At 44.1% G+C, this 26,979-nt stretch overlaps 1 protein-coding gene across 1 annotated transcript; it reads left to right on the forward strand.

Moving 5' to 3' along the window:
* The first annotated feature begins 679 nt into the window (after nt 1-679).
* LOC117373842 (myelin transcription factor 1-like) lies at nt 680-24,503 on the forward strand. The gene is made up of 18 exons (XM_055222868.1): nt 680-1,501; nt 3,378-3,497; nt 4,016-4,106; nt 5,374-5,481; nt 6,370-6,590; nt 13,844-13,906; nt 14,021-14,205; nt 14,702-14,917; nt 15,309-15,457; nt 16,778-16,840; nt 18,755-18,823; nt 18,922-18,984; nt 20,032-20,115; nt 20,251-20,472; nt 20,779-20,870; nt 21,446-21,549; nt 23,847-23,990; nt 24,220-24,503. The coding sequence occupies exons 1-18, from the start codon at nt 1,027-1,029 to the stop codon at nt 24,358-24,360; spliced, it is 2,610 nt and encodes an 869-aa protein (XP_055078843.1). The 5' UTR covers nt 680-1,026; the 3' UTR covers nt 24,361-24,503.
* Nucleotides 24,504-26,979: the final 2,476 nt, after the last annotated feature.

Genomic DNA, 26,979 nt, shown 5'->3' on the forward strand with positions numbered 1-26,979 from the left:
GACGAGGCCTGACTTCATAAGGGCACATGTGGGTGGATCCCTCACTATCATACGGGGGGAGATCTGGACACAGCACTCGCCTAGGACCATAGAGGGTACACCTATTCAGTGCCACTAGCCACTGGACACTACATGACGTGAACTTAGAGGCCAGTGGTTTACAGTCAAAAATACTGTTCTGATGCCAGAAATTAGCGAGATTGTGACTTCAGTGTGTGATGTCAGTCTATAATGTTCACACACTGCTCTGAACTCAAATAACTCAAATCAATTCAATATATAGTTTCAGATGTTCCAGATGAAACAGTAACTCCAGAAGCTTCAACAGCTTCAAAGAAATCAGTGGCTTCAGAAGTACCCGTGGAACCTGAGGAACCAGAGACTTCAGTAGAACCCGAAGAATCACAGGCCACTGAGGAACGAGAGGAACTGAAAGCTCCACGAAAACCTGCAGAACTGGACACTTTAGGATCAAAGATTCCAGCGAAGCCTGAGGAACTAGAGTCTCCAGAGGTTCCAGTGGAGCCTGAGGAACCAGAGTCTCCAGAGGTTCCAGTGGAGCCTGAGGAACCAGAGTCTCCAGAGGTTCCTCTGGCACCTGAGGAACTAGAGTCTCCAGTGGAACTTGAAGAACCGGAGGAAGCTCCAGGCTCTCCAGCACTTCCAGTGGAACCTCAAGAACCAGAGTCACCAGAGGTTTCCTTGGAACCTGAAGAATCAGTGTCTCCAGAGGTTCCAGAAGAAGAAGCTGCTTCAGAGGGACTAGAAGATCACTACAACAATGTCCTTCCAATTCCAGAAGAGGATAATGCCCATCTGAAGCTTACATCTGAATGCCAGTCCTCTGAAGACACAGCAGAGAACACAGTGGAGGAGGTCCAGCCATGGGGGAGCCCTGATGACCTACCTGAGGAACTCCCTGAGGAGGTCCCTGAGCATGCAGACACAGAGCAGCAGGTGCAATGCACCCCGCTGGACCATCAGTACTCCAGTGGAGACTACTGCCACGGGGTTAAAGACAGCAGCATGAGACAGGGCAAAGAGGAGGAGGAAGATGAGGAGGAAGAGGAGGAGGGCTTCTACCAGGACAGCCCCACCTCCCTGAGCCTCTGCAGCCAAGACTCCCACACGGAGATGGTCCTCAGAGAGAAGCTCTCCACTCCAGAGCACCCAGAGGAAGAAGAGCAGCAGAATGAGCAGGGACCAGAGGTGCTAGAAGACTCCAACAAGAGCTCACCTGCTACAGTGGTCATCGAGGTCCACTCGGACGATGAAGAGGAGGAGGACGCCGGTTCTGAGGGGTCAGGGGTCACTGAGGGGTCAGGGGTCACAGAGGGGTCAGGGATCACTGATGACTCGGACGACTGGGACATGACTCGAGGAAACCTGCTTCTGCTGGAGCAGGCCATTGCTCTGAAGGCAGAGGAGGTAAAGGGAACACAGGGACACAGTGGACTCACTGTCCCCCAAGGCCCACGCAGGATTCCCCACCACAGCAAAGGTATGTCTGCTTCACACATGGAGGAAACATTGTGTAAGGCTTTCCTCATAAACCACTCCTGTTTTAGGTCTTAAATCATTCCAATGGTCTAGGCTGTGATTAAAAAGTCTGAGTTCGGTCCCTTGGTTCTGGTTATGACAGGAGCTGCTTTGTTCAGGACCAGTCACACATTACATTAAGTCTGGTAGCTTTTTAAAGCTGATGTCAAATGGAATGTAAAGTTTTCCATGATTTGATGGTGCCTAAATGATCTTACTAATAATCATTTTGAAGTCAGGCAGATACAGTATGTCCTTCAGGAGAGGATGAGATCTAGTTTAAGAGACAGTACTGGTGGACTGTTACTTAGTGAACGTGCAGACTGGGGTAGTCCCTCGTGGGGTAAAAAGGGACCAGAGGGTGTGTTCCAACAGGGGTAAATTAAATAACGACCTGTGAACTGAATTCAATTGGAATATCCTGAGAAGTCCCATTTTTATATGTTATATGTTGTCTGCCCCAATACCTAAATGTTATCTAACCTCAAATCAACCTCACATCCATAGACTGTGGCTTTCAGACTCTAGAATGTGATGATGTTTCCTCCTAGATGAAGGCAAGAGTCAGATTATATTATTTATTATTATGGTTATGGTTATATTGTGCTTTGCCATGAAATATCCAATATGTAAATTCACACATATTGAACCTCATCATTTCTATTATTGACCAGACCCTCAGGAACTCACTATTTAACAAAAAAAATCTTTTATTTTAACAATATTAATTTTAGCTGCACCCATCTGTATTATATATAAATATTACTGGCGTATAGAATGTTGTGATGTCAACCCAGCAATAATATAATACTTAGCAGTGACATCACGCTGGGGGTGTTCTACATGTATCTGTATGGTGGAATGTTCATCAGTTACCATGGAGACACAGTACACACATTAGTAAACACTATACTATATACTAATATAGTAAACATATTTTCAGAAGCCTCTGAGCATGACCAACTGAAAAACAGTTGACTAATGCTGAAATAGCTTGTGACTGTAAAGTTATTTAAGAGGGACTTGGTTAGCAGTAAAAATAAGATTTCATGTTGTAGTTCCAGCTACACCATTTTTTATGGTCAGATTGTGTTAAAAATTAAAGAAAAACTCCCGCACACTGTCTCACTCTTAATGCAATTTTATTCCATACAACGTTTCGGTCGCTCTGACCTTCTTCAGGTACCAGATTGTGTTAAAATAAAGCTCAGATTAAAGTATAATTGGAGTAACGGAGCTTCAGATAGAGTATGAAGCCCGTCGAGGCTTGGGGTTATAGTGGCTAATTTGGTGGGTCCATATTTGTAATTCCATCCGTGTATCATAGAAGCCAAAGCCAGTTCAGAGTGAGTTTGTTAAAGGTACATGCCCCTTCCTGCCTGCACCGCAAGTTTGGCAGGGAGCAGTTGTTTAGCAACGCTGTCAATCAAACATGTTGCTAACGCTAGTGGGAGCAGACCTCAAGGAAAGAAGGCTCGGTATTGATGCATTATTAATTTTCATATCTTAATTTATGGACAAAATAGTGAAATAAAAACCCCAGGATCATGTAGCAGCGGTTACAAAGAGAGGGGCAGCGTTTCTTCAGTAGAAACTGATTCGGAGCTGACGGAGCCAAATGCTCACTTTCTATTTGGAAGGCAGCGGCCAGCAGGCTAGCTATCCCCATTTATACATACAGTCTATGATGACTGTATATATATATATATATATATATATATATATATATATATATATATATATATATATATATATATATACACACACACACACACACACACACACACACACACACACACACACATCTTTGCTGACTTTGTCCTCTGTCCTTCCCTTAGATAAGAAAGAGGTGAAGTGTCCGACACCAGGCTGTGATGGGACGGGTCATGTGACAGGCCTGTACCCACACCACCGCAGTCTGTCGGGTTGTCCGCACAAAGACAGGATCCCTCCGGAGAGTGAGTACCCCCCACCCCTCTCCTCCTCCTCTGCAGTACATTTACACTTTAAAGGGCCTATATTACGCTATTTTCTAATATTTGCTCTAATGTTGTTTCCTCATCACAAACACTTGGAGTTGTGTTTTGTTTCACTCACACATGTTTAACACAAACCCTGCAGACTTGGGCTGAGTTTTTCTCTCAAACAGAAAAAAAATCCTCTGCTGCTCCACAGTGTTTTTAAACTCAATAAAGGTTTATGGAGTGGAAAAATTTTGATAATTTCAGTCCTGGAATTGCCAGTCTTGACTGAACTAAAGGTAAAAGGAGCTGTTAACTTGAAATCTAATTATTTTGAGCTTTGAACATATAGACGGACTATTAATAATACTCAAACATGTGTGAATGAATCAAAACACAACTCTAGATATGTTTTTGATGAGGTAACAGCATTATAACATGGCTTAAACAAATCGATTGCAATATAGGACCTTTAACCCACAGTCTACTAACCCCTCTGTACTGACTCTGTGCAGTTCTGGCCATGCATGAAAACGTCCTCAAGTGTCCCACCCCAGGATGCACAGGACAGGGACACGTCAACAGTAACCGCAACACTCACCGCAGGTTAACCCCACACCCTGCACACACATAACATGCATACACACAGTTTGACACACTTTTATACACACACTACTTTGCCGGAGACTTTACCCAATGTACTGCTTATCTAACGCTAAGATTAAAATGTCTACAACAGGTTTTGATGGTTCTCTAATTTTGACTTAAGTTGGTAGGATAATACCTGTTGCAAATATAAATGATAGTTTTATAACAATCATGAAGCAGGGAAAAAAGTTTAAATATATGTAAATAAATTACAGGAAGCAGAGAGTTTCATATTGATGACATGACAGTAGTAAGAATAAAATTTTCTGATACTTTAAACATATTTTCAACAAAATAAAGGTGTTTTCTTATATTTTTATTTGTCAAATTTTATTTGTCATAATTCCTGTGTCATAACAGAGGAGTTTTGGCCCAGTGTATAATATGGTTTCTGGGTAACAGCTATGAATTTCCCTTGTGTGATGTCATGATTTCAACCAGGAAGTACAATTTTAAACCTAAGACTGTTTTTTTTTTGTTTTTTTTTTTTTTAATTTATTTATTAGCAATAGCTTAGCAATAAATCTTCAGTGTTAAAAATGTTAACCATTTGGATAGAGATGGGACATATGTAGAAACAAGAATAATATCACAGTGGCTATAGTGCAGATATGTACCATTTGAATATTGAATATTTACACTATAATATGATTTAAAAATAAAACAATGTTGCCACGGCATTTATAAGCCCATTTTGGATTAGCATAATATAGTCTCCAGGGTAAGTCAGAATATGACTCTAATCATTTTGACCATCCCTGCCACTAAAGCATAATAACACCTGGAAGATGAACCACAGCTGTCTGGGTTCATTGGTGGATGTGGCCAAAAAACATTTTTTCTGCCAAATTTACTTCCTCAACATTTGTCCGGACATTTTGACCAATCAGAGCAGAGCAATCTAACGTTGGTTAGAGTGGAGCTTGTGCGGGCTCGGGGCGGGGTAGAGTAATTCTTATAAACCTAACTTTTATGTGCTTTGAGGTTTTATAAGTGTTAAATATACAAATATATGATGATATAGCAGATATATGATGAATGCACAGGATATGTCAAACCCTGTTTTATTGTTCTACATTTTCCACCTTTTCAGCATAGGACCACAGTCCAGTAGGACAGAGTACATCACATATGCAGTATAATGTATTGTACAACATGCAGCATTACAGTGACTCCACTGACAGTGGTCCCAGATGTGACTGTGAGCTGTGCTCGTGTGTTTCAGTCTGTCCGGCTGTCCCATCGCTGCGGCCAAGAAGCTGAACCGCAGTGTGAGTCAGGACAAGCCCATGCCCTCCTCCAGCGACCTGTCCAACTCCGACCGCGTACTCAGGTCTGCACACACTACCTTTTTGTCAGTATTGATTTAACACATAAATATGAATCCTAATAATTGTGCTCATAAGCATAAGCTTGTGCTTCTGGAGCTGGAGTGAATAGGCCTGTCCTCCATGGCCCGGGCTGCGTCTTGTGTCCAGGTCAGCCCCTGTATGATACTGAGGGATTCACCCACACAGGCCTGTCATGATGACACATTTTAGAGCATGATGTATTGCTGAAGAAATTATAGACAGATACAATAATGTTGAAACTAATTTATGCTACTAACACTGACAATAACTCAGCCACAAAAACTGTTCTAAATTTACAATACTGTCAACCACCACCTGCAATAAATAAATAGCAGAATGAGAGCAGATCCTTCTATAGCTTAAATCTTATCATGTTGCCAAAGAATAACCACAAATTTCCCAGCAGTGCAAAGTAAAAAGGTGAACATTTCATAAGTCACCATTAACACTCATATACCTTTGTGATTCACTAATACTGTTCCCTGGGGTGTGAAGCTAACTGTAGACACTGCTCTGTCTGAAGCTGTTAGACTTTAATCTGACCCTTGTTCTAACACAGTCTGACAATAAAGAATTTACAAAGCTGGAACTATAACAGGTGCGGCCAATTAGTACAGTTAAATAAGTCTTTTACATACATTACAGGCACAAGCTAGCTAGCTAAGAGGTTTACTGTTAGTCACTCTCACCTTTTTGTTGAAATTCAAACATGTAAACGGGACCATGAATGCTCATAATGCTAATGTGTGCTTTGTGTCTCAGTTGGAACTGCTGAACATTCCACCATAGAGATACATGTAGAACGCCCCTAGTGCGATATCACTGCAAGGTATCAATACTGATGACCTGTTTTTGTCTTTGTATTTCAGGCCCATGTGTTTTGTAAAGCAGCTGGAGATCCCTCAGTTTGGCAGCTACCGGCCCAGCACTGCCACACCCACGCCCCGAGCCAACCTGGCAAAGGAGCTGGAGAAGTACTCCAAGGTCTCCTTCGACTATGCAAGCTTTGACGTTCAAGTGTTCGGCAAGAGGACCCTCATCCCCAAAGCTCCAGGCCCCAGCACAGACAGCTCACCCAAAGCCTTCAAGAGTAAGCCCCAAGGCGTAGACCTGGTTTAGACCTGGTTTAGACCTGGTTTACACCTGGTTTAGACCTGGTTTAGACCTGGATTAGACCTGGTTTAGACCTGGTTTAGACCTGGTTTAGACCTGGTTTAGACCTGCTTTAGACCTGGATTAGACCTGGTTTAGACCTGCTTTAGACCTGGATTAGACCTGGTTTAGACCTGGTTTAGACCTGGTTTAGACCTGGTTTAGACCTGGATTAGACCTGGTTTAGACCTGGTTTAGACCTGGATTAGACCTGGTTTAGACCTGGTTTAGACCTGGTTTAGACCTGGTTTAGACTTGGTTTAGACCTGGTTTAGACCTGGTTTAGACCTGGTTTAGACCTGGTTTAGACCTGCTTTAGACCTGGATTAGACCTGGTTTAGACCTGCTTTAGACCTGGATTAGACCTGGTTTAGACCTGGTTTAGACCTGGTTTAGACCTGGTTTAGACCTGGATTAGACCTGGTTTAGACCTGGTTTAGACCTGGATTAGACCTGGTTTAGACCTGGTTTAGACCTGGTTTAGACCTGGTTTAGACTTGGTTTAGACCTGGTTTAGACTTGGTTTAGACCTGGTTTAGACCTGGTTTAGACCTGGATTAGACCTGGTTTAGACCTGGTTTAGACCTGGTTTAGACCTGGTTTAGACCTGGATTAGACCTGGATTAGACCTGGTTTAGACCTGGTTTAGACCTGGTTTAGATCTGGTTTAGACCTGGTTTAGATCTGGTTTAGACCTGGTTTAGACCTGGTTTAGACCTGGTTTAGACCTGGTTTAGACCTGGTTTAGACTTGGTTTAGACCTGGTTTAGACCTGGTTTAGACCTGGTTTAGACTTGGTTTAGACCTGGTTTAGACCTGGTTTAGACTTGGTTTAGACCTGGTTTAGACCTGGTTTAGACCTGGTTTAGACTTGGTTTAGACCTGCTTTAGACCTGGTTTAGACCTGGTTTAGTCCTGGTTTAGACCTGGTTTAGACCTGGTTTAGACCTGGTTTAGACCTGGATTAGACCTGGATTAGACCTGGATTAGACCTGGTTTAGACCTGGTTTAGACCTGGTTTAGACCTGGTTTAGACTTGGTTTAGACCTGGTTTAGACCTGGTTTAGACCTGGTTTAGACTTGGTTTAGACCTGGTTTAGACCTGGTTTAGACCTGGTTTAGACTTGGTTTAGACCTGCTTTAGACCTGGTTTAGACCTGGATTAGACCTGGTTTAGACCTGCTTTAGACCTGGTTTAGACTTGGTTTAGACCTGGTTTAGACTTGGTTTAGACCTGGTTTAGACTTGGTTTAGACCTGGTTTAGACCTGGTTTAGACCTGGTTTAGACCTGGTTTAGACTTGGTTTAGACCTGGTTTAGACTTGGTTTAGACCTGCTTTAGACCTGGTTTAGACTTGGTTTAGACCTGCTTTAGACCTGCTTTAGACCTGGTTTAGACCTGGTTTAGACCTGCTTTAGACCTGGTTTAGACCTGGTTTAGACTTGGTTTAGACCTGGTTTAGACTTGGTTTAGACCTGGTTTAGACTTGGTTTAGACCTGGTTTAGACTTGGTTTAGACCTGGTTTAGACCTGGTTTAGACCTGGTTTAGACCTGGTTTAGACTTGGTTTAGACCTGGTTTAGACCTGGTTTAGACCTGGATTAGACCTGGTTTAGACCTGGTTTAGACCTGGTTTAGACCTGCTTTAGACCTGGTTTAGACCTGGTTTAGACCTGGTTTAGACCTGGATTAGACCTGGTTTAGACCTGGTTTAGACCTGGTTTAGACCTGGTTTAGACCTGCTTTAGACCTGGATTAGACCTGGTTTAGACCTGCTTTAGACCTGGATTAGACCTGGTTTAGACCTGGTTTAGACCTGGTTTAGACCTGGTTTAGACCTGGATTAGACCTGGTTTAGACCTGGTTTAGACCTGGTTTAGACCTGGTTTAGACCTGGTTTAGACCTGGTTTAGACCTGCTTTAGACCTGGATTAGACCTGGTTTAGACCTGCTTTAGACCTGGATTAGACCTGGTTTAGACCTGGTTTAGACCTGGTTTAGACCTGGTTTAGACCTGGTTTAGACCTGGATTAGACCTGGTTTAGACCTGGTTTAGACCTGGATTAGACCTGGTTTAGACCTGGATTAGACCTGGTTTAGACCTGGATTAGACCTGGATTAGACCTGGTTTAGACCTGGTTTAGACCTGGTTTAGATCTGGTTTAGACCTGGTTTAGATCTGGTTTAGACCTGGTTTAGACCTGGTTTAGACCTGGTTTAGACCTGGTTTAGACTTGGTTTAGACCTGGTTTAGACCTGGTTTAGACCTGGTTTAGACTTGGTTTAGACCTGGTTTAGACCTGGTTTAGACTTGGTTTAGACCTGGTTTAGACCTGGTTTAGACCTGGATTAGACCTGGATTAGACCTGGATTAGACCTGGTTTAGACCTGGTTTAGACCTGGTTTAGACCTGGTTTAGACTTGGTTTAGACCTGGTTTAGACCTGGTTTAGACCTGGTTTAGACTTGGTTTAGACCTGGTTTAGACCTGGTTTAGACCTGGTTTAGACCTGGTTTAGACTTGGTTTAGACCTGCTTTAGACCTGGTTTAGACCTGGATTAGACCTGGTTTAGACCTGCTTTAGACCTGGTTTAGACTTGGTTTAGACCTGGTTTAGACTTGGTTTAGACCTGGTTTAGACTTGGTTTAGACCTGGTTTAGACCTGGTTTAGACCTGGTTTAGACTTGGTTTAGACCTGGTTTAGACTTGGTTTAGACCTGGTTTAGACTTGGTTTAGACCTGGTTTAGACTTGGTTTAGACCTGGTTTAGACCTGGTTTAGACCTGGTTTAGACCTGGTTTAGACTTGGTTTAGACCTGGTTTAGACCTGGTTTAGACCTGGATTAGACCTGGTTTAGACCTGGTTTAGACCTGGTTTAGACCTGCTTTAGACCTGGTTTAGACCTGGTTTAGACCTGGTTTAGACCTGGTTTAGACCTGGTTTAGACCTGCTTTACACCTGGTTTAGACCTGGTTTAGACCTGGTTTAGACCTGGATTAGACCTGGTTTAGACCTGGTTTAGACCTGGTTTAGACCTGGTTTAGACCTGGTTTAGACCTGCTTTAGACCTCGATTAGACCTGGTTTAGACCTGCTTTAGACCTGGATTAGACCTGGTTTAGACCTGGTTTAGACCTGGTTTAGACCTGGTTTAGACCTGGATTAGACCTGGTTTAGACCTGGTTTAGACCTGGATTAGACCTGGTTTAGACCTGGTTTAGACCTGGTTTAGACCTGGTTTAGACTTGGTTTAGACCTGGTTTAGACTTGGTTTAGACCTGGTTTAGACCTGGATTAGACCTGGTTTAGACCTGGTTTAGACCTGGTTTAGACCTGGATTAGACCTGGATTAGACCTGGTTTAGACCTGGTTTAGACCTGGTTTAGATCTGGTTTAGACCTGGTTTAGATCTGGTTTAGACCTGGTTTAGACCTGGTTTAGACCTGGTTTAGACCTGGTTTAGACCTGGTTTAGACTTGGTTTAGACCTGGTTTAGACCTGGTTTAGACCTGGTTTAGACTTGGTTTAGACCTGGTTTAGACCTGGTTTAGACTTGGTTTAGACCTGGTTTAGACCTGGTTTAGACCTGGTTTAGACTTGGTTTAGACCTGCTTTAGACCTGGTTTAGACCTGGTTTAGTCCTGGTTTAGACCTGGTTTAGACCTGGTTTAGACCTGGTTTAGACCTGGATTAGACCTGGATTAGACCTGGTTTAGACCTGGTTTAGACCTGGTTTAGACCTGGTTTAGACTTGGTTTAGACCTGGTTTAGACCTGGTTTAGACCTGGTTTAGACTTGGTTTAGACCTGGTTTAGACCTGGTTTAGACCTGGTTTAGACCTGGTTTAGACTTGGTTTAGACCTGCTTTAGACCTGGTTTAGACCTGGATTAGACCTGGTTTAGACCTGCTTTAGACCTGGTTTAGACTTGGTTTAGACCTGGTTTAGACTTGGTTTAGACCTGGTTTAGACTTGGTTTAGACCTGGTTTAGACCTGGTTTAGACCTGGTTTAGACTTGGTTTAGACCTGGTTTAGACTTGGTTTAGACCTGGTTTAGACTTGGTTTAGACCTGGTTTAGACTTGGTTTAGACCTGGTTTAGACCTGGTTTAGACCTGGTTTAGACCTGGTTTAGACTTGGTTTAGACCTGGTTTAGACCTGGTTTAGACCTGGATTAGACCTGGTTTAGACCTGGTTTAGACCTGGTTTAGACCTGCTTTAGACCTGCTTTAGACCTGGTTTAGACCTGGTTTAGACCTGGATTAGACCTGGTTTAGACCTGGTTTAGACCTGGTTTAGACCTGCTTTAGACCTGGATTAGACCTGGTTTAGACCTGCTTTAGACCTGGATTAGACCTGGTTTAGACCTGGTTTAGACCTGGTTTAGACCTGGTTTAGACCTGGATTAGACCTGGTTTAGACCTGGTTTAGACCTGGTTTAGACCTGGTTTAGACCTGGTTTAGACCTGCTTTAGACCTGGATTAGACCTGGTTTAGACCTGGTTTAGACCTGGTTTAGACCTGGTTTAGACCTGGTTTAGACCTGGTTTAGACCTGGTTTAGACCTGGATTAGACCTGGTTTAGACCTGGTTTAGACCTGGATTAGACCTGGTTTAGACCTGGTTTAGACCTGGTTTAGACCTGGTTTAGACTTGGTTTAGACCTGGTTTAGACCTGGTTTAGACCTGGTTTAGACCTGGTTTAGACTTGGTTTAGACCTGGTTTAGACCTGGTTTAGACCTGGATTAGACCTGGTTTAGACCTGGTTTAGACCTGGTTTAGACCTGGTTTAGACCTGGATTAGACCTGGATTAGACCTGGTTTAGACCTGGTTTAGACCTGGTTTAGATCTGGTTTAGACCTGGTTTAGATCTGGTTTAGACCTGGTTTAGACCTGGTTTAGACCTGGTTTAGACCTGGTTTAGACCTGGTTTAGACTTGGTTTAGACCTGGTTTAGACCTGGTTTAGACCTGGTTTAGACTTGGTTTAGACCTGGTTTAGACCTGGTTTAGACTTGGTTTAGACCTGGTTTAGACCTGGTTTAGACCTGGTTTAGACTTGGTTTAGACCTGCTTTAGACCTGGTTTAGACCTGGTTTAGTCCTGGTTTAGACCTGGTTTAGACCTGGTTTAGACCTGGTTTAGACCTGGATTAGACCTGGATTAGACCTGGATTAGACCTGGTTTAGACCTGGTTTAGACCTGGTTTAGACTTGGTTTAGACCTGGTTTAGACCTGGTTTAGACCTGGTTTAGACTTGGTTTAGACCTGGTTTAGACCTGGTTTAGACCTGGTTTAGACCTGGTTTAGACCTGGTTTAGACCTGCTTTAGACCTGGTTTAGACCTGGATTAGACCTGGTTTAGACCTGCTTTAGACCTGGTTTAGACTTGGTTTAGACCTGGTTTAGACTTGGTTTAGACCTGGTTTAGACTTGGTTTAGACCTGGTTTAGACCTGGTTTAGACCTGGTTTAGACCTGGTTTAGACTTGGTTTAGACCTGGTTTAGACTTGGTTTAGACCTGGTTTAGACTTGGTTTAGACCTGGTTTAGACCTGGTTTAGACCTGGTTTAGACCTGGTTTAGACCTGGTTTAGACCTGGTTTAGACTTGGTTTAGACCTGCTTTAGACCTGGTTTAGACCTGGTTTAGACCTGCTTTAGACCTGGTTTAGACCTGGTTTAGACCTGGTTTAGACTTGGTTTAGACCTGGTTTAGACTTGGTTTAGACCTGGTTTAGACCTGGTTTAGACCTGGTTTAGACCTGGTTTAGACTTGGTTTAGACCTGGTTTAGACCTGGTTTAGACCTGGTTTAGACTTGGTTTAGACCTGGTTTAGACTTGGTTTAGACCTGGTTTATACTTGGTTTAGACCTGGTTTAGACCTGGTTTAGACCTGGTTTAGACTTGGTTTAGACCTGGTTTAGACTTGGTTTAGACCTGGTTTAGACTTGGTTTAGACCTGGTTTAGACTTGGTTTAGACCTGGTTTAGACCTGGTTTAGACCTGGTTTAGACTTGGTTTAGACCTGGTTTAGACCTGGTTTAGACCTGGTTTAGACTTGGTTTAGACCTGGTTTAGACTTGGTTTAGACCTGGTTTAGACTTGGTTTAGACCTGGTTTAGACTTGGTTTAGACCTGGTTTAGACCTGGTTTAGACCTGGTTTAGACCTGGTTTAGACTTGGTTTAGACCTGGTTTAGACTTGGTTTAGACCTGGTTTAGACTTGGTTTAGACCTGGTTTAGACCTGCTTTAGACCTGGTTTAGACTTGGTTTAGACCTGCTTTAGACCTGCTTTAGACCTGGTTTAGACCTGGTTTAGACCTGCTTTAGACCTGGTTTAGACCTGGTTTAGACCTGCTTTAGACCTGGTTTAGACCTGGTTTAGACCTGGTTTAGACTTGGTTTAGACCTGGTTTAGACTTGGTTTAGACCTGGTTTAGACCTGGTTTAGACTTGGTTTAGACCTGGTTTAGACCTGGTTTAGACCTGGTTTAGACTTGGTTTAGACCTGGTTTAGACTTGGTTTAGACCTGGTTTAGACTTGGTTTAGACCTGGTTTAGACCTGGTTTAGACCTGGTTTAGACTTGGTTTAGACCTGGTTTAGACTTGGTTTAGACCTGGTTTAGACTTGGTTTAGACCTGGTTTAGACCTGGTTTAGACCTGGTTTAGACCTGGTTTAGACTTGGTTTAGACCTGGTTTAGACTTGGTTTAGACCTGGTTTAGACTTGGTTTAGACCTGGTTTAGACCTGCTTTAGACCTGGTTTAGACTTGGTTTAGACCTGGTTTAGACCTGGTTTAGACCTGGTTTAGACCTGGTTTAGACCTGGTTTAGACCTGGTTTAGACCTGGTTTAGACCTGGTTTAGACTTGGTTTAGACCTGGTTTAGACCTGGTTTAGACCTGGTTTAGACTTGGTTTAGACCTGGTTTAGACTTGGTTTAGACCTGGTTTAGACCTGGTTTAGACCTGGTTTAGACCTGGTTTAGACTTGGTTTAGACCTGGTTTAGACTTGGTTTAGACCTGGTTTAGACTTGGTTTAGACCTGGTTTAGACCTGCTTTAGACCTGGTTTAGACTTGGTTTAGACCTGGTTTAGACCTGGTTTAGACCTGGTTTAGACCTGGTTTAGACCTGGTAAATAGTGTAGTAAAATATCACTGACATAGTTGCTTGTCCCACAGGTAAAGTGTTCCCCAAGCCCCCGTCCCCCAGCCCCTCAGCCTCAACTGGGTACACTTCTGTTGGTAATCCCTCCTCAGTAGGATACTCCTCAGTGGGTACCCCCTCCTCAGCCGGGTACCCTTCTGTGGGTAACCCCTCCTCAGCCGGGTACTCCTCCACAGGTAACTCCTCCTCAGCCGGGTACTCCTCCACGGGTAATCCCTCCTCAGAGTACGACTACAGTCAGGACGCAGAGGCAGCTCACATGGCAGCCACCGCCATCCTCAACCTGTCCACACGCTGTTGGGAGAGTGGGCAACCGCACCCACAACCACCGCACCCACCTCACCAGCCACACCCGCCTCAACCTCCCACCGCCAAGGTACTCCTGGTCTGTGAGTGGCCCTTTAGTGTTGGGTTTAAGATGACATCACAACATTCAACAGACCACTCATGTTTAACACAGATGGGTTTTTGTTGTAATAAAGCCGGGTTCTAGGGTTTAGTCGCTAGTACAAATCAGGTTCAACATTTGTGAATTCACCTTTTACTTCACGGGCGTGTGATGCTAACCGTAAGCACTGCTCTATCTGTGGCTTGTTAGAACTACAACAGGTGAGCTGATTTGTGCTGTCTCTCACACATTACAGCACCAAGCCAACTCACATTAGCCTACAGCTTTTCAGTTAGTCACTGTCTTAATTTGTTGAGAATCAAACTCCTAAACAGGACGCTCGTATTGAAAAGAAAAGTACTATGATTTAAGGCTGAAAATCACATTATATTGTCTAAATGAGTGTCTATGTCGAGTTTGAAATGTTAGTGATATATATTGTCCCATATCTAATCATGATTGTATTCCCTGTTTGTCTCTGGAGGACTCTGGCATTGAAGTGGATGAAAACGGTACACTGGACTTAAGCATGAAGAAGAAGAAGGAGGAGCAGGCGGCCCCGGAGACCCCCCACCCCCCCTCCTCTGTCACACCCACCCCTCTCACGCCCTCCTCCCTCCCCCCCTCCTCACAGCTCGACTGGTCCGAGCCTCTGGACTGCAGCACCACCAGCGGGGTGAAAGAGGAGGAGGGCGAGGAGGTGTGCTACGAGGTACAGGCACAGTGAAAAAGTCACATTTGGCTTGGTTTAAAGAGGGAATATTAATCGACTTTTTGTAACAATGTTCCCTCATCAAAATCATGCCTGAAGAGGTTTTAGATGTCATCCATGCATGTTTGAGTAATCTAGAGATCTCTCCTGGGGCCTGTGTGAACCCTCCATGTGGTTAGTTGTATGATTGTGTCCATAGCTCAGCCCACAAGCCTGACCCATGCTCCTACAGGACAATTGTCCATGAATATGATACAAAACTGTACAACTGAGTGGGACGCACGTAAACAACATATCAGATCAGAAAACTACTTAATATGGGCCCAATGATAATGAAAATATGAGTATTTTTCTGTATTCTGACCGTACCCTTTGTCAGGACGAGTACGTGGTGCGCTCATACAGCTCATCCGACGCAGACGAGGATGACCAGGATGCGCTGGAGGACAGGAGATACCCCGGAGAGGTGACCAGCAGCTGCTTCAAGCTCAAGCTGCAGAGCAAGGACAGCCGCAAGGAGACGCTAGTGTGAGTGTCCACTGTCCATGTGTCAGATGCCCTCCCTGTGTGTGTCAGATGCCCTCCCTGTGTGTGTCAGATGCCCTCCCTGTGTGTGTCAGATGCCCTCCCTGTGTGTGTCAGATGCCCTCCCTGTGTGTGTCAGATGTCCTCCCTGTGTGTCAGATGCCCTCCCTGTGTGCGTCAGATGTCCTCCCTGTGTGTCAGATGCCCTCCCTGTGTGTCAGATGTCCTCCCTGTGTGTCAGATGCCCTCCCTGTGTGTGTCAGATGCCCTCCCTGTGTGTGTCAGATGCCCTCCCTGTGTGTCAGATGCCCTCCCTGTGTGTCAGATGCCCTCCCTGTGTGTCAGATGCCCTCCCTGTGTGTCAGATGTCCTCCCTGTGTGTCAGATGTCCTCCCTGTGTGTCAGATGCCCTCCCTGTGTGTCAGATGTCCTCCCTGTGTGTCAGATGCCCTCCCTGTGTGTCAGATGCTCTCCCTGTGTGTGTCAGATGCCCTCCCTGTGTGTCAGATGCCCTCCCTGTGTGCGTCAGATGTCCTCCCTGTGTGTCAGATGCCCTCCCTGTGTGTGTCAGATGCCCTCCCTGTGTGTCAGATGCCCTCCCTGTGTGTCAGATGCCCTCCCTGTGTGTGTCAGATGCCCTCCCTGTGTGTCAGATGCCCTCCCTGTGTGTGTCAGATGCCCTCCCTGTGTGTCAGATGCCCTCCCTGTGTGTCAGATGTCCTCCCTGTGTGTCAGATGCCCTCCCTGTGTGTCAGATGTCCTCCCTGTGTGTCAGATGCCCTCCCTGTGTGTGTCAGATGCCCTCCCTGTGTGTCAGATGTCCTCCCTGTGTGTCAGATGCCCTCCCTGTGTGCGTCAGATGTCCTCCCTGTGTGTGTCAGATGCCCTCCCTGTGTGTCAGATGCCCTCCCTGTGTGTCAGATGCCCTCCCTGTGTGTGTCAGATGTCCTCCCTGTGTGTGTCAGATGCCCTCCCTGTGTGTCAGATGCCCTCCCTGTGTGTCAGATGCCCTCCCTGTGTGTGTCAGATGCCCTCCCTGTGTGTCAGATGCCCTCCCTGTGTGTCAGATGTCCTCCCTGTGTGTCAGATGCCCTCCCTGTGTGTCAGATGCCCTCCCTGTGTGTCAGAAGTCCTCCCTGTGTGTCAGATGCCCTCCCTCGTCCACAGGGTCTTATTCTGTGTAAAAGCTGTTAATCCTGTAGTTTAGACCTCTACAAACATATTCTGAAATGTCCCTGCATGTCAGATTATTTTGAAGATCTACAAACATGCTTTTATAAATGGGACTATGCTTTTATAAATGGGACTCTTGTTGTGCTGCAGATGTCCCACTCCGGGCTGTGATGGGAGTGGACACATCACCGGGAACTATGCGTCACACAGGAGGTAAGAAACATACCCCAATGAACTGAACAACCAATGAATGAATGATTCATGTAAACTGTGTGGTGCACTGTGTATATATTTGAAACTCCTGCTGTAGTTTACTTATTTAAAAGTAAGAAATAAATTATTACAAATGTACAGTATTTCATCATGTGATGTTTACATATAAAAATAAGGCATTTTATGAGTAAAAATGACCAAATTACCAAAATTGACCATTTTTGGGACATTCAAAACAGAAATATGGAAATAGCCAGGTTTAAATTTCTTAAAATATAATAAAAATAAAATATACAGAGGGGATTTTATTAAGTATTTGAGAAAACTAAATCACACTGAAAAAATGCCTAAAACTTCTAATTTTGCCTCATTTTTGGAGTTAAAACTTTAACATTAATAACTCTCAGATCTATACAAAAAAAATCCTTGTCAAATTTTTTTGTCACTAGAAAGTTTGGTGTAGGTGCTTCTTTAGAGAGTCATCCTCATGCCCCTGTGGAAGAAATGCATTTTAACAAAATGGCCTTTGAAATGGTAATGTCTCATATAATTCTATGGATGCAAGTTTATTAAATTAAATATTAAAAGATCTTTCATTGCAGAGGTGACAATTATGTTGTTTTCACTTGAAAGCTTATATGCAAGGGGACAAAACTGACCAAAAAACAAGAAACTGAAAATGAGTAGTGAAGTTGAGTGTAGTGTCTCCTCTTAAGGTGCAGTCTTTCCTCCAAATTCATCATCTGTTTTTCCTTTTCTTTTTCTTTTCAATCTACTAAAACACAGTTGATGCATTTCCTTTATAATATTATAAAAAATATTTAACAACAAAATAGAATAAGTGAAGTATGAAAGTATAGTGCAGTATAGTATTTCTGCTAGTATGACAGTGTTTGTGATCAGACACACCTGAGTGTAATCAGGGCAGTCATGTGTGATGTCACATAGTACTTGACATTGCAGAGGCCACTAGAGGCAGCAGAAACTTAGATTTAGGTGTTTTTGACCAATAATAATAAATAATAACCTTTAATTCAATCCTTTTCTATAAATTTATTTTCGGACTTAAAACCAGGTACAAAATGAGCTGTACAAGAGATAAGAGGATCAAGCATCAAGCCCAGCCTGATCTCTGTAATAATTAACACGACCACACAGGTGCAGTATCTGGCCCAGAGTGTAGACACATCATTTCTATGGTAACAGTCTGTCTCCTCTGATATTGTCCTAACACAGATGCTATAGTTTTCAAACCTCTGACAAACCAGTGGAACTGAAGCATGCTACAGTCGCCTGTCACTAACCATCTGCTTTCTCTCTGTCTCTCTCCTCCTCTCTCTATTCTGCACTCCCCTCTCTCTCTTTCTCTTCTTCTACTCCCCCCTCTCCCCTCCTCACCCCTGTCTCCTGTCTCACTCTCCTTTGTCCCCTCTCTCTTGTCTCTCTCTTTCTCCTCCTATTCATTTCCTCTTCTCTCATTCCTTTCCCTCTCCTCCATCTCTCCTACTCTCTCTCTCTATCCTCTCCCCGTCACCTCCCCTCCACCTCGTCTCTCCTTCTCCTCCTCCCCTCTCACTCCTTCTCTCTCCTCCTCCTCCCCATCCTACTCTCCTCCTCCCCCTTCTCCTCCCTCCCTCTCTCTTACCTCTCTTTTCTGTCTCTCCTCCTCTCCTTTTTTTCTCCTTCTCCTCCCCCTCTCACTCTTCCCCTCACCTTTTCCACTTCTCTCCTCTCCTTCTCCTCCCTCTCTTTCCTTTCTCTTATCTCTTTTTTCCCTCTCCTCGCCCTCTCTTTCTCTCCCTCCCTCTCTCTTTTCTCCCTCCCCCTCTCCTCCCTCTCTCTTTCCTCTCTCTTCTGTCTCTCCTCTCTCTTTCTCTCCCTCCCTCCCTTGGACCCTCCCTCTGTTTCCTTCAGTCTTTCTGGGTGCCCTCTGGCTGATAAGTCTCTGCGGACCCTCATGGCGGCACACACGGTCGAGCTGAAGTATGTCTTGCCTTCCTTTCTTTTCTCCTCTGTTCCTGTGGTCTAACCCGTACCTCCAGCTGTGCCCTGTGAGCCTAACAAATGGTGTGTGTGTGCAGGTGCCCCACGCCCGGCTGCGACGGCTCAGGACACATCACCGGGAACTATGCCTCCCATCGAAGGTACTATACTTCTGAGGGCCGGTGTATATGTGATACAGTGATACTTGGTAGTGGCACCACACTGGGGGTGTTCTGCCTGTATGCCTATGGTGAATGTTTAGCAGTTACCATGGTGACACAATGCACACATTATTAAACACAACTGAAACAGTTTTAAGATTGTCTAAAAACTCAAGCAGTCATGTATTTTACCAAGACATTTTCAGGAGCCTGTGAGCAATATGAGCGTCATAGTCATGTTTAGGTGTGACATATGAGAGTGACTGAACAACTATTGGCTGATTCTAGCTAGCTTTGTGGCTGTAATGTTATTTAAGAGGAACTTCTTTCTGGTCAGATTGTGGTCAAATAAAGCTCAGATTTAAGTCTAGCTTGGGCTTTAGACAGAGAAATGCCTTTAGTTAGCATCACACCCCCATGGGTTTGATGACATCAGCTGCAAAGTATCAATAATTGATTCAATAGTTTATTTGCTGACCTGGTTTATGGTTGATATGTTTGTATTTACTGGGCCTATCCACATGACACAAAAACTGGCACAAACAATTCTCTGTTTGAGGGTGGACTACATCGTCATACTGTACGCTATGAGTGAGTGAAAATGTTAGCACCACCATCGACAGTTAACAATCAAAATAGTATATCTGGTATATGGTCAAACGTTTTAAAAAAGGAACTACAATCACAGCTGAACCTGTGACCAGTGCCTTCACCTGCAGATAGAGACATGTACATGTTTATCTCATTCTCAGTTTATGGACAGGCCTCATGTAAAAACTCAGAACCTCCAGAATTCACTCACTGAGCTGCAGAGGCTGCACTAGCACTGACTCATAACTGACTGCAGGTGCTGGGATTTAGGTAGTGACAATGCAGCTCATATCTTCAAATATAAAAAGTGCTTCCTGTGGTAATTTGAGCTAATTCACCAAAAATTGGTATGAGTGCAGAATGTGGACCCCGGGTTAAAGTTTAGACATTTCTGTTGACTGTGTGTGTGTGTTTGTGTGTGTGTTTGTGTGTGTGTTTGTGTGTGTGTGTGTACAGTCTATCAGGGTGTCCACGAGCCAAGAAAGGAGGGATCAAATCCACCCCGACCCGAGATGAGAAGGAGGACTCCGAGCTCATAAGGTCAGATATGATCTATAAAATAGTAAGAAGCACAACGCAGGAAAATAACAGCTGCTCGCTCTCTGCACTGAGCTGAATCCTGATGCTAAACCTGCTCCTCAGTGCTGATGTACTGACCGCGTGCTGCTCCTGCAGGTGTCCTGTCCCGGGCTGTGACAGTATGGGCCACATCAGTGGGAAGTATGCCACTCACCGCAGTGCGTACGGCTGCCCCCTGGCGGCTCGGAGGCAGAAGGAGGGTCTGCTGAACGGGATGCCCTTCTCCTGGAAGGCCTTCAAGAGCGAAGGGCCAACCTGCCCCACCCCGGGCTGTGACGGCTCCGGACACGCCAACGGGAGCTTCCTCACACACCGCAGGTATCACACATGCATCATGTATCACACAGGTACCACTGCGCACACACACCGACTTCACACGCACACTATCCTCACACGCACACACTATCCTCACACACACACTGACCTCACACACACACATCTCACACACACACCTCACACACACCCACACACCCCCACCCACACACCTCACACACACACACACACACCCCCACACACCCACCCACCCCCACCCCCACACACTATCCTCACACACACTGACCTCACACACACACACACACACACACACACACTATCCTCTTTAATGTCCCCATGTCTCTCTCTCAGTTTGTCGGGCTGCCCTCGAGCCTCAGCCAATAAGAAGAGAGCCAAGCTGCAGGGAGACGACTTCATGACGGCCAAGTTCAGAGCCAGCGATGGTGAGCTGGACACATAGGACTGAGTCTAATGGGGACAGAGCCCACAGTGCCTCTGTATATTTAAAGGGCCTGTACCTGATTTCAAACCATGATCCAGAGACATGTTTTAGTTTAAACCTTTAGGCCCGCCCACTTAGTCCTTTCTGCTGCTGTGATATTGTGCCATGGCACAAAAACTACTATGTGGGATAGTGTTTCCTTATAGTTCTCCAATTTTTGCTAGTATTAGCTTTTTTTTGTCACTACTGAAAATGCACTGTGACTGAGAATCAACATGTAGAAGGTGATCCTGTCAGTAGCTTCTGAGAAAATACTATGTAAAATGAATAGATTATATTTTGCAGTCTCAGTTTTTCTTATTAAGCAGCTTTTGGCATACAAATCATGATGTAAAGAGCATTTATCTTGACAAGAAAACATTAAACTAGTCTGTAGGCAGCTTTTATTTGTGTTGTGGGGACACATAAGGATTTACATACTTTAGGGGTACATGCCTCTTTTATGACCCGTGTGTGTGTGTGTGTGTGTGTGTGTGTGTGTGTGTGTGGGTGTGTGTGTGTGTGTGTGACCGCCAGTGCTGGACAACGATGAGGATATCAAGCAACTGAACAAAGAAATCACCGAGCTCAATGAGTCCAACTGTGAGATGGAGGCAGACATGGTCAACCTACACACTCAGGTACTACTACTGCTACTACTACTACTACTACTACTACTACTACTACTACTACTACTACTACTACTACTACTGCTACCACTGTCACCAAGCTCCACTTTACCCATGCTTCCTTGAACAGTGTTTATCCAAACGTCAGCAGTATGTGGATAGTAAAAGTCGGGACAACAGAGCTGTGGACCTGTGCCAGTCGTATTGGTGCATTCAGTGCCTCTGTCTTGCCCCCATCGGGACGATCAGACCACAATCTTGTCCTGTTTCCACCTCAGTATGTCTCTGCAGTGAAGAGGCAACCTGTCACCACTAGGACTGTAAAAAAGTAGAGCCAGGAAGCCCACCATGCCCTTCAGGACTGCTTTGAGATCACACACTGGGACTTGTGTGAGAATACAGCTTCCCTACACGGACGGGCTGTTATCCCAACACCAAGCCCCGGATCACCAGCCACTTGAAGGATCTGCTGAACAAGAGGAAGCGAGCCTTCAACTCCAGAGACCAGGATGAGTTGAAGAAGATACAGTTAGTTAGCAGCTAGAGAAAGCTGAAGCCCTAAACTGAATTTGTTTCAGGGCCCCCTGCTGTGTTCATGTCGTTCAGATATATATCCTTTACTTATTATATAAACGTCCCCTTCACTCTTTTATCTTGGCATGTCATGTCTTTTAGAGTAAGATGTAAGTAATAGGCTTTTTAAGTCACACAGAGCTGCCCACACCTCTGCCCCGCTCAAAGACAAATGTAGGCAGCAGAATATATTTTGCTACTATTGATTAAAAGAAAAACAAAAAACAAATGTAATTGTTTGAGAGGGATATTTAGGCTACTGTGAACACATGAGTCCTGTTTCTGATAAATCTTTACATATTATATTATTTTAAATACAAATGTGGGCTCTTGAGGGCCCTCTGGTGACCTCAGGGCCTTAAGCAGTTTATAGGCTGGGCCGGCCTGAAAGCAAGCCTACTGGCCCAGACCTAGTCCACCCCTGCATGCTGAGGACTTGTGCTGCACAGCTCACTGGAATCCTACACTTTCTCTCCACCTTGAGTCTGAAGCCTGAGAAGATACTAGCACCTCCTGCACTGTGCCAGGGCCCAAGAAGTCTTTTCCATCTTTAGACTTTAGACTGGTTGCAAAGACGTCTCTGGCTTGCTCAGACTCTTTGTGGCTTCTGCTCTGGATCCTCTATAATTTGCATGTTGTTAGTGTGGATGATACTTTCCTCTATCTTCTGCAGCGTGCTTGCTCTCACCTGGATTGTGTGAAGGACTATACACTGCCTTTAATCCAGCTCTTTCTTTGATTAGTGAGAAGGTGTTCAGGATGGGTATCAGCTCCTCCATTGCCTCCTGGATGGATACTAACTACTTCTCAGACAGGACTCAGTATGTGCGACTGGGGAGCACAGCTCCTGCCATCGACAGACAGGACAGGACATGGACATGGAGCTGGAGTATAGGACATGGTTTGCAAATTTTGTGGACTGGTCCCAGGCAAACCATCTGCTACTGATAATTGACAAGACCAAGGAACTGATGATAGGCTTCAAGAGGAAGGAGCCCATCACCATCCAAGGCCATGAGGCGAAGGTGGACTGCTTCAAGTACCTGGGAGTCCACATGAACAACAAGCAGGACTGGAAGGACAATAGTAATGCTGTGTAGACTGTAAAGGGCATGAGTAGACTGTACTTCCTGAGAAAGCTCAACATGACTCACATGTCAACATGTGAGTCAACATTTTCTACCCGTCTGTGGTGGCCAGTGCCCTGTACTTTGCTGTGGTCTGCTGGGGGAGCAGCACCAGCAAAAGGAACATTGAACAGACAAACTGATCTGTAAAGTTGGTCACATGATCGACTGTGAACTGGACATTTGTCACAGAGAGGGACAGGAGGACACTAGACATTCCTGCTCAGCCACTGCACCAGACTAGAGGGACAGAGGTCATTCACCCAGAGGCTCCTACAGCTCCGCTCACACAGAGAGTTACAGGACTATATTTATACCATGCTCCATACAACTGTACAACAACTCACCCTTATAGATAACCCTGTCTCATGCCAATCACTATTTAATCTTTGCACATTCTCCTTACCCACCTCTTGTGTATAGCTGAGATATATTTTGTATTTACTATATTTTTACTGGTACAAATGCAATTGTATAATAATTATTCCTTATTTGAAATACTGTTATGTGTGAGCTACTGTATCCAAATAATTTCCCCTGTGGACAATAAAGTTTGACTCTACGTCTGTTATTGCCCTGCTGAAGGCCCTCTCTCTCATGTTCTCACAGATCTCCACAATGGAGAGGAGCCTGAAGAACATGGAGGAGGAGAACAAGCAGATTGAGGAGAACAACCAGGCCCTGTACCTGGAGCTGTCAGGCCTGAGCCGGGCCCTCATCCACAGTCTGGCCAACATCAGGCTGCCCTCTCTGGTCAGTACACACACACACACACACACACACAAACACACACCCACACACACACAAAAACACAAACACACACACCCGGGTTTCCCCCATCAACCCAAAACAGCACTTGATACTAAAATTAGTATCAAAAGTAGTTATTTGAGCCAGTATCAATAATAAAAATCACTAGACAGAAAAGAACCTTTCCTGAATGGCTTTAGAATGATCTTGCTGTCCCTTGTGGTTTGTGCAGGAGCCTCTTTCGGAGGAGAACTTTGAGCGTTACGTGGACACGCTCACAGACATGTTCTCCAACAGAGAGTGCTACCAGAACCCGGAGAACCGCGCCCTACTCGAGTCCATCAACCAGGCTGTCAAAGGCATCGCTGTGTGAGGCCAGAGACCGCCCCAACCAGCCTGGAGTTCTCCCTCAATATAATCTCACCTCTCCTCCCTCACTCCTCTATCTGATCTCTCTTTTGTCACTCCTTTGTTCCTTTATCACTTCTCCTTTTTCCTTAAACTCACTTTTTCTCCTTAACTTCTCTCCTCCTTTTTATCCTTCTTCCTTTTTAACAATTGACAAACAGGGACAGAAATCTGAAAAAAAAAGACAAATCTTACTTCCAAATGAAACTTTAAAGTGGGTAATATGCTTTTAAAAAAAAACAAAACTATCTTAGTCACCTCCAAGACAGCAAAGTGTACCTATCTAATCCCCATCACAATACTTAAGACTTAAAGTTGCACTATGTAACCTTTTGATGAAGGGTGTGACGTCTGGTTGTCTCCATGGATATATTATTGCTTTGCCTGGAATATTCCACAGTAAATGATTAAACTACAGGTGTTTGTATAGAGCAAAAAAAAAAAACAAAAAAATACATGGGCATTCTTAACGCCCCACTGTGTAACATTTTAGCCAGAAAATAGACTAGAATAAAAGCATATATTTACATGATGGTTGTTTTCATTGCACTAAAAAGCTTAAAAACATCCTTACTGAGAGCAGACGTGCACTTCCACACACACTCTGTCTTGGCCTCCACCTGTTTGTAGCCATGGAAATTGTATTGATTTGGATAAAATGTTCCATAGTATGGCGTAAAACTTATTTATTACCATGGAGAATGTTTCAAATTATAACTTCAACTATGTTTCCATGTATTTGTTGCACCACCACCAAAAAGTTACACAATGTTGCTTTAACTGTGAGCAGGGTCTCCTCTCCCACTGGTAGCGTCACCTGCTCATCTCCATGGAGATACATTTAATTTTATACCATGGGGCATTCCAGGCAAAGCAATAACATCTCCATGGAGACAAGCAGGTGGTGGTGGACCCCGTTGAATTTGTGGATTGGTCAGTGCTTCCTGGAGTGGGAGGGGCTTAAATTATTACTTAATTAAACAAATGAATGACAAAAAAAGACAATTTCACATTCCTCCTCTTAAAAACAAAAGAGCATATTACCAGGATGTGGCTATGATCACTTTGCTTTGAGAATCAAAAAACTGCATTGAAATTATTACCATAATATAGAAGTTTAAGTTGGCACGACCCACATGTTAAAATAAGTTCTGCATGTGGCTCAGTGGTAGAGCAGTGGACATGCGTGTGTGAGTGTGTATGTGTATGAAGAGCTCCCTACTGATTATACTGTGACTAGTTTTCTAAGATGACGCTGTTTCACCAATAGTTTGTAGATCCACTTGTTACTGTTGTGTAAAATGTCCAATTATTATTATTATTATTATTATATACTATTTATTTCTTATTTATACGTTTACATATTTATTACAGTATATTATGACTCCCTCATTTTAAAGGGCCTATGTTAAGCACATTTTTTATCTGTGTTATAATGTCTCCTCATCAAAAATACTATACCTGGAGTTGTGTTTTGTTTCATTCACACATGTTTAGCACACAAACCCTGTGTGTTTAGTCTATATGCTTAAATGAAAACACTCCACCTTGTGATGTCATCAACTGATAACACAGGAAGTGCTTCACTGTGTTTTTAACCTCCGCACAGCTCCATTAGAATCATTTGACAGTTTCATGTATTCACGTATGTGGTGTTTTAATAGCTACTGTTGCTAGTCATTTTTGGCAATTTTAGTCTAAACGAGGTACATTTGCAGCTTTGTTATCAAAACATTCAAGTACTTAGTATGTCATTTCAAGTACTACATGACATCACACAGCACTACCCTGAATGTAGACAGGTGTGTCTGGTTACAAACACCTGACTGCAGGGGGCAGGGTTTGAAATGTGGATACCTGTTAGACCAATCATACTGTTCCTTATACCTCCAGACCCCGCCCCTCCTCCCCATCACTCTCCTCTTTTGTCCTCCAGGTACTGCCCAGTCTCGCAGCGCTGTTTGAAATGTGGTTATGGGAGGAGTCTAGGTGTTTTGTCCTACTTTAAAACTACCACTAAAGGACATGACATGGAGGAAGAGCATTTTGAGCTTTGGGGATGCAGACAGTGTAATAAACTAGGATTACTCAAACATATGTGACTGAAACCAAACACAACCCCGGTGTGTTTTTGAGGAGGTAACAGTATTATAACATGGCTAAAAGCTCACGAGTCAGTTTTGCATAATATAGGACCTTTAAAGTGCAACGGTTTGAAACTTACACCCTTACACTGAACAAAGAGGACGTATTTTCAGATATCAACTATTGATTATTTTGTTATTTATTGAAATGCTGGGATCTTTTTTAATGTGCAAATATTTTCTAACTTTTTTGAGATAATTTTGTAAAACCTGCTGATATGGTTATTTATTTCGTATTTATTTCCTTTGTCTATTTTGAGAACACTGCAATATGGAAATGCTGATTTTATTTGTGGGAAAAAGTGATCGTGTATTGAATTTTTTATGATGTTATTTATGGCTGTGAAGATTATGTTAAATAAAGCAGAACACAGAGGAGATTGAGGTCTCCCTGCTCTGACCAAACCTGGGGTACTGTCTGTCATCCATAACCTGCACCT

Source organism: Periophthalmus magnuspinnatus, chromosome 7 (genome assembly GCF_009829125.3).
Source record: "Periophthalmus magnuspinnatus isolate fPerMag1 chromosome 7, fPerMag1.2.pri, whole genome shotgun sequence".
Taxonomy (NCBI): Eukaryota; Metazoa; Chordata; class Actinopteri; order Gobiiformes; family Gobiidae; genus Periophthalmus; species Periophthalmus magnuspinnatus.